The sequence below is a fragment of the Colossoma macropomum genome, unplaced genomic scaffold (genome assembly GCF_904425465.1).
Source record: "Colossoma macropomum unplaced genomic scaffold, Colossoma_macropomum, whole genome shotgun sequence".
NCBI classification, from domain to species: Eukaryota; Metazoa; Chordata; class Actinopteri; order Characiformes; family Serrasalmidae; genus Colossoma; species Colossoma macropomum.
The window spans coordinates 6,342,833-6,356,110 of record NW_023494786.1 but is presented as its reverse complement, the minus strand read 5'-3'; the positions used below and the strand labels follow the sequence as shown (position 1 = coordinate 6,356,110).

Sequence of the window (13,278 nt, the reverse complement as noted above, 5' to 3'; positions counted from 1 at the left end):
GTATACACACTCTCTTGCATGTCTGAGACATCCTTCTACTCCTAGGTGTGAAGAGTGTATTCTATGCATAATGTCTTCCCTGATTGCATCTGGAATGACTGCTCACTCTCCTCTAAAGACTATCCCATCCTGATAGGTCAGTTCTTCTTGAAAGGTGTAGTAGTGTGCTACTTCAGCAGGTGCATTCCTTTTGTTCGCTGGCCATCCTGTTTGAATTGTCTGGATCAGTTTCTGCAGATTTGCATCAGTCTCTGTTGCAAAGCTTATCACTTTCAGTCTCTCTGTTGAGATTGGCAAATACTGTGCCATATTTGCAGTTTCAATCTCTGCTTCAACTGAGCCAGTGGTACTCTCAGGTAAGTACGCTCTACTTAAAGTATCAGCAAGCAGCATATCTCGGCCTGGCACATAGATCACATGAATACTGTACTTCTGTAATCTAAGTAACATTCTTTGAAGTCTTTTTGGAGCGCTCAGTAACAGCTTTTTGAGAATGTTTTCTAGTGGCTTATGTTTTCTAGTGGCTTATGATCACACTGAACTGTCACTTGATGACCATAGGTGTATTGATGAAACTTTTCCATTCCAAAGACAATTGCAAGACACTCTTTCTTCATTTGGGCATAGCCTCTTTCAGTTGCCATAAGTGCTCTACTTGTGAAAGCTACAGGCTTTCCATTTTGTGTAAGAGCAGCTCCTAATCCTGTTTTCGATGCTTCACATTGCAGTGTTAGCTCCTCTTTAGGGCTGTAATACTTCAAAACTGGTGTCTTGGCAATATTAGTTTTCAGCCTTACGAAAGTTTCCTCATGCATTGGAGTCCAGTCCCACCTGCTATCTTTGTGAGTGAGTTGTCTCAAGACTTCACAATCATCAGATCGGTGAGCATAAAACTTGGACAGATAGTTCACCATTCCTACAAGACGTTGTACTCCTTTTACATCTGTTGGCCTTGGCATTTCTGTGACTGCTCGCACCTTTTCTGGGTCAATTTTCAATCCCTCTGATGTCAGCAAATGTCCAATGTATGAAACTTCCTCTTTTCTCAGGTTGAACTTGTTAGCATTGAGTTTGATATTCCTTTCACGACATCTCTCTAAAAAGTGTCTCAGTTTCTCATCATGGTCCTTGGCTGCACTTTCCATAGTTTCTCCTTCACCTGTAACAAGAACATCATCAGCAATGATATAAATGCCTGGCAGGCCCTCCAGTGCCTGCATTAACTTCCTCTGGAAGACCTCTGGTGCAGGGCTGATACCCATGGGCATTCTCAGCCATCTAAATCTGCCAAAGTGTGTGGAGAATGTTGTAAGATAGCTTGATTTGTCTTCCAATTTCACGTGCCAAAACCCTTGCTTGACATCACAGACTGTGAAGACTTTGGTATTTGACAAGTCTGGTAAAATGTCATCAATGGTAGGAAAAGGAAAATGTCTGCGTTTGAGAGCTCTATTCAAAGGCTTTGGATCGATGCATATTCTCAATTTACCTGATGGTTTTTGTAGTGCCACCATACTACTGATCCAGTCTGTACTGCATTCAACAGGTGCCATGATCTATCGCTGCTCCAGGTCTGCAATTTCTTCTTTTAGGGGTTTCATCATAGCCACTGGTACTCTGCGTTTTGGGAGCTTGACCAGTTCCACTGACTTGTCAATCTCAATGGCATATTCGCCTTCCAGACAGCCATCTCCTGTGAACACATCCCTGAATTCTATCATTATATCATCCAGTGTCCACTGTCCTCCCTCACTCTCCACTTTTTTCACAATGCTATTTATAGCAAGTATGTTCTCATACTGTACTCTGATCAGTTTCATTGCTTCACTTGCTTTTCTGCCTAACAGGGGAATCCCACTCTGTTGGTCCACCACCTGAAACTCTAATCTGTACAGTTTTTGGTTTCTGGGGTTTCTTACCTTGACTTTGCATTTGCTTATGGGATGCAGTTTTGTCTTGTTATACATCACAAGCACTTTGTCTGTCTGCTCTAACTTCGTGTCAGGGTTCAGGAGATGTACAGGTATTATGTTACATGATGCTCCACAGTCTATTTGAAATTTCACCAACACTTTACCAATCAGCATTCCTGCGTAAAGCTGTTTTGTCTTTGAACTGTCATTCACCTGATGCACTGTGCCTGCATTCTCTCTCACTGTGACTGTTAGGATGTCTTCATATGTGTCATTGTCCAGTTCTGTTACTGTATGTACAGGTTTCCTTTGTTTACTTATCTCAGCTCTGGTCTTACACATAGCAGAAAAGTGATTGTTTTGTCCACATTTCTTGCATTTCTTTCCAAATGCTGGGCATTTTTTCTTATTTCTTTCGTGCCTTTTCCCAGAGAATTTACATGAAATGTCATCATCTTTGTCCTTCGATGTATATTTTTTAACCATATGCATCTCCTCTACTGTTCTTCCCTCCAGGGTTCTTCTGTTCTCTCTCGACAGCTCCATAGCTCTACAAAGTTGTACACATTTATCCAGTGTAAGTTTATCTTCTCTAAGTAATCTCTCTCTCTCTCAGAGCAGCATCATTTGTTCCACACACGATCCTGTCCCGTATTAGTAACTCTTTAATTTGTCCAAAGTTGCATGTACTGGCTAACGCCCTCAAGTCTGTGACATATTTGTCAATGGATTTGTCCTGTCCTTGGTTTCTCACAAAGAATCTATATCTCTCCACAGTCTCATTGACTTTTGGATTACAGTTCTCATCGAACAGTTTGACCAGTTTACTCACGGTTGTTTTTGCCTGTGTCATCTGCACTCAGTGTATTACACAGCTCTCTGCCCTTTTCTCCTATTAAGTAGTAGAAAAGTTTTACTCTCATGGTCTCCTCTGCGTCTGGCATGGCAAGCTCAAAATACAACGTGAACTCCTCCTTCCATGCCTTCCAGGACTTTGCCAAGTTGTCTGAATCCAGATTTAAAGTGCTTGGTGGAACGAGACCTTCCATCTTGAGCAGTTGTAGCACTCTCTCTCCTCACTGTGGAGTTTGCTAGCAGTGTTAGCTTGTCAGCTAGTGGGTATCACTCTTCTGTTAATTTACCTGTACACCGCTGCCACCATGTTTCATTCTGTTCTCTTGCACATTCACAATTAACAGAATAGATGATTAAAGCCTTACTTTTGCTTACTTTAGTTTTATTTGGAAGAATTATAACTGGAATACTCGTGTGTGTCTCTAACTACTTCTCTACAAGTCTGCACTCACTGTGTATGTGTGTCACACTCTAATAGGTCCGTACAGAAACATAAACCTCAGTTCATTAACAATGATATTGTTACACTACTGACTCAAAGGGACAGCAGTTGGTATCACTGTTTATCTTCACTGTTTAGTTTAGAGGTGTGGAAGCAATAAGAAATCAGTCTATGTTGGAACAGCAAACCAAAAATCCACTCTCTTGTCACTCTCACAAACTCATAGCCAAATTTTGAATAGCCAGTTAGCGTTTTATGCTGCTAACAGGTAGATTCTACTTAGAAAAACAGTAGCTATCCTTTCTGTTTGAATGGGATCACATGGATGAATAATCAAGTTATGAATATCTTGTGTACTTATTCCTGAAAGTAAAGTGAAAGTAGAAAATGGAGAGTAAGGTAATTCCTTTACAGTTCCCCTGATTACACCATGTACTATATTTATTTGGACTTTTACAGACTAGCTGGGTGTGGTCTCACCACAAATTCCTGTGGGAGTCTATCATCAGCTCTACAATCTGGTAACTCATCTCTGAAAGAGCTAGACCTGAGTAACAATGACCTTCAGGATTCAGGAGTGGAGCTGCTCTCTGCTGGACTGAAGAACTCACACTGTAAACTGGAGACACTCAGGTGAGCTTTCTGTGAATTAATTCTTGAATGAAAACAGTTAAAAAAAGAATCAATCAACTGGTAAATCAATAAGAACATAATTTTTTCTATTATCTCTCTCTGTTCTCATTCCTGTAATGAATGTGTAGTGAGTTGTCATGGCATTTTCTCTCTCATTCAATTCAGAAATCTTTCTTTGAGTCTGTTGTAATAAACTAGACTAACCACCAATAAAGATGAACACTAAGTTTTTAGATTTAGTTGTCACTTTTTTTGTTTACACTGTTAAGCTAATTGCAATTACATATAGAAACATTAATGTAATAGCTAATATTTAGCATACACTGTGATAGGCTAACTAATGATCACAGAATACATGAAACAACTCTAAATTTAATTGTATAGTGAAGTGTTTTGGCACTGAAACTTATTTAAACCTACTTCAGTTTAAAAGTGGAGAAGGAATTTCTCTATGGTTTGGTAATAATGTTAGTTTTGAAATTAGAGGAAACAGATTTGAAGACACTATTGATAGAATGATAGAATTAATTTTCTAAGGAAATGATTCGCACATAAAGTGGGAGATAATTTATATTGAGCAGATGAAGTTTTGTATACCACAAACCCTGCACATGTTTTTCCAAAAAAAAAAAAACACTCAACACCATGGAGTGGCTTCTCTTGGCTACGCTTCCCAGAACCCCTCACTGCAGCACATGACTCAGGACTCTCTCAGATCCACCCATCCCTGTTCAGGTTTGCCTGACTACTGATTACTCACACCTGTCGCTTGTTACAAGTGTTCATTAGTTTAGTATATAAACCTGGTCAAGTACTGTCACACTTGTGCATACTGAGCGTTTCCTTTGTGCCAGTTTCTGTCTCTCTGTGTATGACCCATGTTTTGTTTGTGACCACAATTCAAGTCTGGCTCTTTTGTACTGTATTGTTTCTGTGGTCGACCTTCGACCTTCTGCCTGTGTTCATCGACTGTGAGTTTGGATTGCCCTACAGCTATTAAAGCATTGTTCTCAAGCCTCTGCTGCGAGCGTCTGGTTCAGTTTGCCGTCATCACAGCGTGCTACTGTTGCTGTGCTGTTACTAGCAGCTTTAGCACCTAGTGTTAGAAATTCAGCAGGAATAGTCAGGAGACTGGATCTTCAGATCTCGAGTTTTATTCATATGTTTGCAGAGAATCATGCACAGACACAGCTTGATCATCAGTCTGTCACCAGTCTAATGAACCCACAGACTGATGTGGTTTAAGTAGAGACACTAAGGGTCAGGGAAGGGAGCAAATAGGGAGGAGAAAAAGTTGAAAGGAGGGAGGATCAAAAGTTAGGAGGGAAGGTGAAGGAGTCAAGGTTAAAAGAAGCAATGTCCTCACCACAGGAGGAGCAAATACAAAAAGACATACAACTGTAAATACAGCAAGAAAAGGAGAACATGTTGGAGAATAGAAGAAAGCATGAAAGGACATATACTTTTCTCCATAGTGAACCCAGACTATGGCTACAACTATATATAAAAACACATAAACACACATGTATAGTGAAACAGTGCTGTAACTGATGGAAGAAACCTATTGACTCAAAGGGACAGCAGTTGGTAAGTTATAAGGTGTAGGGTGTGGCATATGTTTGGAGACTTGTGGGTGTGGGGATGCTTGAGAATACTCCAATGCTCCAATGTCTGTAGGCTGTCAGTTATGATAGGGATGTATGGATCATCTATTCTGTACTTTCTCTACTCATCAAGGTAGACCAAGTCTGATGTGAGTCTTTTTTTGGGCAGACCCTGGATATGTACATAGATTTACTGAAATGTCTTGATGGGAAAGATGAAATACAAATAAAAATTATTGATCACAAAAAAATATGAACAGGCCTGGCCTAATAACATTATTCATGGGCTGCCACAGGGGGTACTAAATGATTTACATGTAACAGGGTTTATTCAGCTCCTCATGAATTGCAGAAAATATTCAGCTCTTGTGATCACCTGTCATGTTCTTACAGTTTGTACTGAGCTGAGAAAATCTGCTTTTAGCTTCAGTGCACCAATGAACTGGAATACATTACAGAAAACTCTAAAGCTCTGCTTGCTGGTGTCACTCCACCATTTAAAACTTTTAAACTCTAACCATCTCCACTCAGCCTGCAACTGTTGATATGATGTTCGTTCTTTTACTTATCAATTTCAATTTATTATTAGGTAACACTTTATTTGGAGATCCCACTGTAGATGACTTGTAGATGCTTATCTTTCATTTAATTTACATTCAATTAAATATTTATTAAATTCATTTTAGTCTATGTAAAACTAACTCTGACCCTAACCCTAATCCTAATATCATCCCAAAGCCTAAAACTAACTCTCACCCTGAGGATGAATGTAACCCTGATACTAATCCTCACCCAAATCCTAATACTGTTGAGAATCAGTGGAGGTGCTGAAGGCCTGTGAGAGCCCCAGTGATGTGTTCTCCATTTCACTAGCCTACTAATTACTGTTCTGCATTGATGTTCTGCTTTATTATAGTTGCACACAGCATACATTTAAAATGCTCACAGCTTCACAATGTGAATAATACAAAGTACAAATGGAGTAGAATGTCCTAATAAGATCAGAAATTGAATATATTTAATCTAAAAATTAAATATAGATAGATCAGCTCTAATCTAAATAAAGAAATGGGCCTCATTCATGAAGGCTTTGTAAAGACATGAGCAAACCACAAGTAAATTAGGAATTAGTTTTAACTTACATTAACGTGGCTGCCCTATTTTGGAGATTTTATTACATTTCTATTGAAAAGCTAACAGGATCTAAGATATAAAGAACTGATCTGATAATTCACAGTTTGAGATTCAGCACACTCAAAAAGGCAGTCATGCTACTTTCTTTTCAACATTATGGGAAACACTGTTTTCACAGTTTTATACTGGGCGGATCTCTAAAGTACATTCATTCAATTTGCTATATACTACTTTGCTGCACCAAAGCTCTGTTTCAGCAATTAGTTTAATATGTATTGGCTGTCAGTATAATATCAACACAAAACATTTACATATGTACAGTGCTGTGGAAAAGTATTTTCTGATTTCTTCAATTTTTAATATTTGACACTAAACAGTTTTAGATAACCACACAAAAAATAACATAAAACAAGGGGAACATGATTACATGTAAAACTCTGATTTTAAGTGATTTCATTTATTGAGGGGAAACAGTTATCCAACAGCAACTGGCTCTATGTGAGAAAGTAATTGCCCACTGAGTTACTCATTAAGTCAATTAATGATATTTACTTGATATTTGGGATCAATTAAAATAGACACACCCAGGCTTGATTACCCCCAGCCCTGTTGAATTTAAACATCACTTAAATATAACTCCTTCAACAATGTTATGTAGGCCAAAATATCTCAAGAAGCAGCACACTATGCAATGATCAAAAGAAATTTCAGAAAAGATGTGAAATCAGTCTGGTTACAAAGCCATATCTAAGGTACTGGGACTCCAGTGAACTAAAGTGAGAGCCATTATCTCCAAATAGAGAAAACTTTGAACTGTGGTCAGTCTTCTTAGAAAGTGCTCTGGCTACCCCAATTCCTCCAAATGACAACTCATCCAGGAAGTCACAAAAGAATCCAGATAAACATCTAAGAAACTGCAGGCCTCACTTGTCTTAGATAATGGCTAACCAAGAGGACCATACAGGCTTGTGTCACATTTGCAAAAAACGCCTTGATGACCCTCAAGCCTTTTGAAATAGTGTTCTGTGGATTAATGAGTCAAAAGTGGAATATTTTGGAAAACAGGGGCGCCATTACATCTGGTGTAAAGCGAAGTCAGCATTCCACAATAAGAACATCATACCAACTGTGAAACATGGAGGTGGTAGTGTGATGGTGTGGGGGTGCTTTGCTGCTTGTGACTTGCCATAATTGACGGAACCATGAATTCTGCTATTTACTACAAAATCCTGCAGGAGAATGTTTAGTCACCAATCATGAACTGAAGCTCAAGCATAATTGAGTTATACAGCTAGACAACAATCACAATCACAAGCACAAGATTAAGTCTATCTTCGGATTGCTCAAACAAGATTAAAGTTATCCAGTGGCCTAGTCAAAGTCCTGACTTAAACTCATTGACATGCTGTGACACCTCATGCTCAAGAGCCTTGGCTGAGTTAAAGCAAAAAAGAGTGGAACAAATGACTTGAGTGTTTGGTTACAGTTGTTCTTGCAAAAGGTGGCACAACCAGTTAATTAAGTTTATGGGACAGTTAATTTTTTAAATGATCTTTTGATTTTTTTTCTTTTTCCTTAAGTTCTCCTTGTCTTACATATTACATTTAATATGAGTATCCTAATCCATTTAGTGTGACAAATATGCAAAATCAGAGGAAAACAACAATGTTCTCTTTCCTCTCAATCACCTGGGCTGAAGATAGAGTTGGGATGTTTATGGGACATTAAATAAGAAGGAGAAGAAAAATATGAAAGATTGTAATGAAAATACAGTGTTTGAATTTGAACAGGGTTTGAACTTTATTTAAGCTAAATGTCTCAGTGCTCAGGCCAGCAGAGTGAGCTCCTGTAGTGGTCCTGACTGGCTCTGTGCAAGAATCAAACTTAGGCCTCTAATACTAGAGACCAATATACAACAAGGCACATCACCTACTGTAGTCAAACACAAACTCAAGTGCAGAGCTGAACTCAAGAAATGGTTAAACTAACAGAGAAAATTAGAGAAGGGAAAGGAACAAACTTAAATCACTGCAAAAAACAAACTTTGTCACTCTGAGGTAGATGTGAACTGTGGAACTATGGGTTTGAAAGTCATGACACGGGGTGAACTAGAGGGAGGAGCAGAAATAGGTTACAGAGTAACATACAAGTAAAGTCTACTGAGATCACTTTTTCAGGTGGTAATAAGTAATGTAATCACATTTAATTATAGCCACTTATTCCTTTGGTTTACTTTAATGGTGTTTGTGTAATTTCCTGGATGCCTATTTATCTATATATTAACTCTGTGATGCTTCCAGAAGGAAAATAGTTTCTGCTTTGGAGTCTTGGTTCTTCACAATCTCTTGCTAATCATATCTCCTGGAGCTCTGAATCATAATGAAATTTTTATCATGTTGTAATTAGTTGTGTGAAGATGTTGAGTCAGTTTGTGTTTTTGTTCCGTCTTGTTCATTGTCAGAGTGTTGATGTGTATTGTGACGACGCTCCGGGCCGTTTGGTTTGTTTTGCACTGAATGTGTTGCAGTTGAAATTGGGACCTGGAGCTTGGACCTACATGGCTACTGAGACACGCCGGTGTGCAAGTGTTTGGGTCTCTTTAAAAGGCTTTCCAATGTGCAGAGCTGGAGCCTCATCATCTCCCTCAACTGTTTGTTATGTATTGGCTGGAAGCTAGTCTGTAACAATGTGGGGACTTTTTTGTTTTTGGCTGCACTTTTTCCTGACTAATATACTTCCTGCATTTTAGGAGAGGGGGTGAGTGTGGTAAGGTTAAATTGAAAATATTTCCTGTTAGCAAATAATTAGTTTGGCTTTGTTTTGGTGTCAGTTTCATTCATATTTTGTGTATTGGAAGCCTTCTCCCTTGGTTGGTACAGTGGCATGTCCATTTGGTCATGTCAGCCCTTTTTTGTTTTAGTTTGTTATTTTTGAATGATAATCATACATGAAGCAGTTTACTCAGGGGCACATCCAAAGTGCTGAGTGTGGACTGTTATTTTTTTATTTATTTATTTACTTTCATTTTTTTGCACTAATGGCCTTCTATGCATAAATATTTGCCACTAGTAACTGTTTGAAGATCAAGGTCTACTTAGTTAGTTGTCTCTTATGAGTGTCAGGTACCGAGAGACTTTCACAAACATGTTTGACGTCTTTTCTATCACTTTTGTATCCCTCTTTTTGTTGTTTAGCTATTTTTTGGTTCCACTGCATAGAGTTTCTCATTTTGCAGACCACATTAAACTTGAGGTCGTGTTAGAGGTTTGCCCTGGGCTCCCTGTGGATGGGGCTTCAGTAATTTTGGGAAATGACCTGGCTGGGGGGTGTGCATAGTGTGATGTGTCACCAACTTTACTGGTAACACCCACTCCTCCTTGTCTCAGGTTTGTGATGAGCTGGTGCCTTTTCTTGTAGCCTTATGTTCTTGATATTTGTCAAAGCTACTGACAATGTGATAGTGGATACATTGTCACAGATACGAGTCTCTTAATCTTTATACCTGTTAATTGGTGTTCTGTCCTGTATTTAGTGGGTGGTGGTATATAAATTTTATTTTTTATGTGGGGTTATGTTATGTTAGGGAGAGGGTGTGATGACCCTGTGGGCTGCGGGGGAATTGAGAGGGGGAGCTTTGACCTAATTGGCTACTGAGACACAGGTTTTTACTTTAAAGGCTTTCCAAAGTAGAGAGCTGGAGTCAGTTTTCTCTGTTTCTTTACTGCAGGTTCATTTTCTGGCCATTTTGGGGCTAATGCTGTCAGGAGCCCAGCGAGTGGGCTTCAGTAGGGCTATCTTTGTGGTTTGCAACCCATTTTTAAATTGATTAGTTTGAAAATAAAAACATGATTTTTACTTAAACTTTCACTCATTGTCTCCATCAATTGTTTGTTATGAAGTGGCTGGAGGCCAATTCTATACTGCAGCTGGGTTTTGCTGTATGTAAATGCCATCTGTCCCTCTTTTTCTTTCCTTTCTGCAGATTGTGTGGCTGTATGGTTACAGATGACGGCTGTTCTTCTCTGGCTTCAGCTCTGAAATCAAACCCCTCCCACCTGAGAGAACTGGATCTGACTTATAATCACCCACGAGAGTCCGGAGTTAAGCTGCTGTCTGATCTACTGGAGGATCCACACTGTAAACTGGAGAAACTACAGTGAGTTACTGACTTACTATCTCTGTACACAGACAGTAATTGTCCACATTATTGACTGTAATGTTTTACTGTATATGTGTTTGTTTTTGATTTGCGACTGAACACATCTTACACACTAAGTTTAACTTCATACAGAATGAACACATCTTACACACTAAGTTTAACTTCTTACAGACTGAACACATCTTACACACTAAATTTAACTTCTTACAGACTGAACACATCTTACACACTGGGTATGTCTCAAAACCTAGTGAGCTCTCTAAGTAGCCGCTGTCTACATAGGCAGCTGTCTAAGTAGGCAGCATTCCAACCGTCATCTATCCTTATAAGACAAATAAATGAGATGGTCTAGTTAGACAGCAGTGACGTCACTGCTTGTTCCCGCCCACTGCACGAGACCAGCGTTTACTTACCTCAGCCATCAGAATCATATTTAGCCAACATGGATCCTGCTCTGGCGGTTTATGTAGCGATTTTAAATGAAACAGCAAGATAGACAATAGTTGTGGTCAATGTGGAAATTAAAGAATTCAAACACTACTTGCTGCTCTTGAACAGTTAAAATTTACAAATGTAAACTTTCCTCTAAGCACTCTGAGGGGGAGGGGGGTCAACAGTAAACCCTTTCTCCACATCATACAAGTTTCATTAATCTTCTAGCTGCCAGTTTGAGAAAATGATTTTTAAAAACAGATACAGTTTTATTTGTTTTGAATATTTTAATAAGATATACACAATAATACATACATCAAATTAAAATCTACACAAACCACACACAAATGCAGATGATAACATGCATTAACCAAACAGAACAATGATATACACATCTACACACATTAATAAATAAATATACAGTTAGTCATTCACTAGAAAAAAAAACTATTTATACAGCTACAATGATACAGTAATTATTTAAATAATTAATTTACAATGAAATTACATAAATATTCATATACATACACATGGACCAGCCACTTCCTTAAATCCGCCTCTTTGTATCTTCATTCTTTGTCCATTTTATCAGCTCCACTGACCATATAGTTTCACTCTGTAGTTCTGCAGTTACACACTGTAGTCCATCCGTTTCTCTACATACTTTGTCACCCTGATCTTCAATGGTCAGGACTCCCATAGGACCCCCACAGAGCAGGTGTTATTTGAGTATGATCCCTGATGATGTTTGTCATTCCCACTCCTGGATGGTGAAGAATTCAGTTCCTAAAATAAATGCAAACCTGTAATCTAACTTCAGTTTGCTTTCTTTTTCCTAGCTGTATTATACTCAAGCATCTTAAAGTATTTAAATTATGTTTAAAATGCACGGTTTAAAAGAGAAATTCATTTTTTCAGTTTTTAATTACAGTACTGACTCTTGGAACTTACCTTGTATTTCTTCTTTAGGTTGTGCCACCTTTTTCTGTAGCCCCAATTCCAAAAGATAGTCCTATTAACAAGCAAACAAAATCAATTTTTTTTCCCTTATTTTAGAGAATAAGTAAAGAGATTAAAATATCCAACATTATTCAACTTAAATTCTAACCAGAATAGGAAAGAGCTTAACCACACAAGCAAATTATTTCTACTTGGTTTTAAGTTATGAATAGCTAATGTTACATTTTGTACTATAACTGAGTCTGCATGACTAACTCATTGGTGTCTAATCGTATCCTTAGAGTGTGGCTGCAGATTTTCATGATTAATTGTTTTCCGGATTAAGAGGTATCAGGGGAGTTTCTGCGTGTTTCCAATGAATACCTGCAGCTACAGCCTTTGTAAATAAGATTTGAAAACCCCTGATTTAACTGGTGAATGAACACCCTAACTTTCTCACTTCCTAGCTGACAAAGCAGAGTTTTTCTCCCCAATACACAGCTTCTCTGTCTATATGAACCTTTATGAAGGCTTCGAGCGCTGATCTGGTCGCTGAAAAGGGGGAAACAACTTGTGTACACAAACATGGACAACAAATTGGCTAGCCATCTAACCGTTAGCAATTTACTGAAAAGCACCATTTAACCCTCATTACTCTGCCAAATCAATCAAAACACAAACAACCAGATCAATGACTAGATCGCGATACCTCATCATTAGTTAACGTTTGACGAAACCTGCCGCCAGTTAAGCTACTTGGTCATTAGCCAGCAAGTTTGTTAGCTAACTGGCTAAAACAAGCCTAAAGCTTCAAAATCCGCTAGCATGCATGCTAATGGATTGGGGTTCAAAAACTGTGAAATGGTCACTGACGGAGATAAATTGCAAACTATAGGCTATTTGTGCACATTTATGACTAGAAAACAGATAAATACCACAGAAAATCAGAATAACATACATTTGAAGATGACGTCGCTGCTTGGTGAAGCGCTTCTGCCCGACATTTTCAAACAAAATTAACTTTGTACAGACTGAACACATCTTACACACTGAGTTTAACTTCTTACAGACTGGACACGTCTTACACACTGAGTTTAACTTCTTACAGACTGAACACATCTTACAAACTGAGTTTAATGTCTTACACACTTATGAGAGGCAATTTAA

The 13,278-nt window shown here is 38.5% G+C and overlaps 1 protein-coding gene across 1 annotated transcript in view; it reads left to right on the top strand.

Annotated features, from left to right (window-relative positions):
• Nucleotides 1-13,278, top strand: part of LOC118799150 (NACHT, LRR and PYD domains-containing protein 12-like) — a 49,122-nt gene that overhangs the window by 18,063 nt on the left and 17,781 nt on the right. Inside the window, exons 7-8 of the mRNA XM_036558872.1 lie at nucleotides 3,670-3,843; nucleotides 10,564-10,737. Of these exons, the coding sequence (XP_036414765.1) occupies nucleotides 3,670-3,843; nucleotides 10,564-10,737 (348 nt within the window). The remainder of the gene's footprint in view (nucleotides 1-3,669; nucleotides 3,844-10,563; nucleotides 10,738-13,278) is intronic.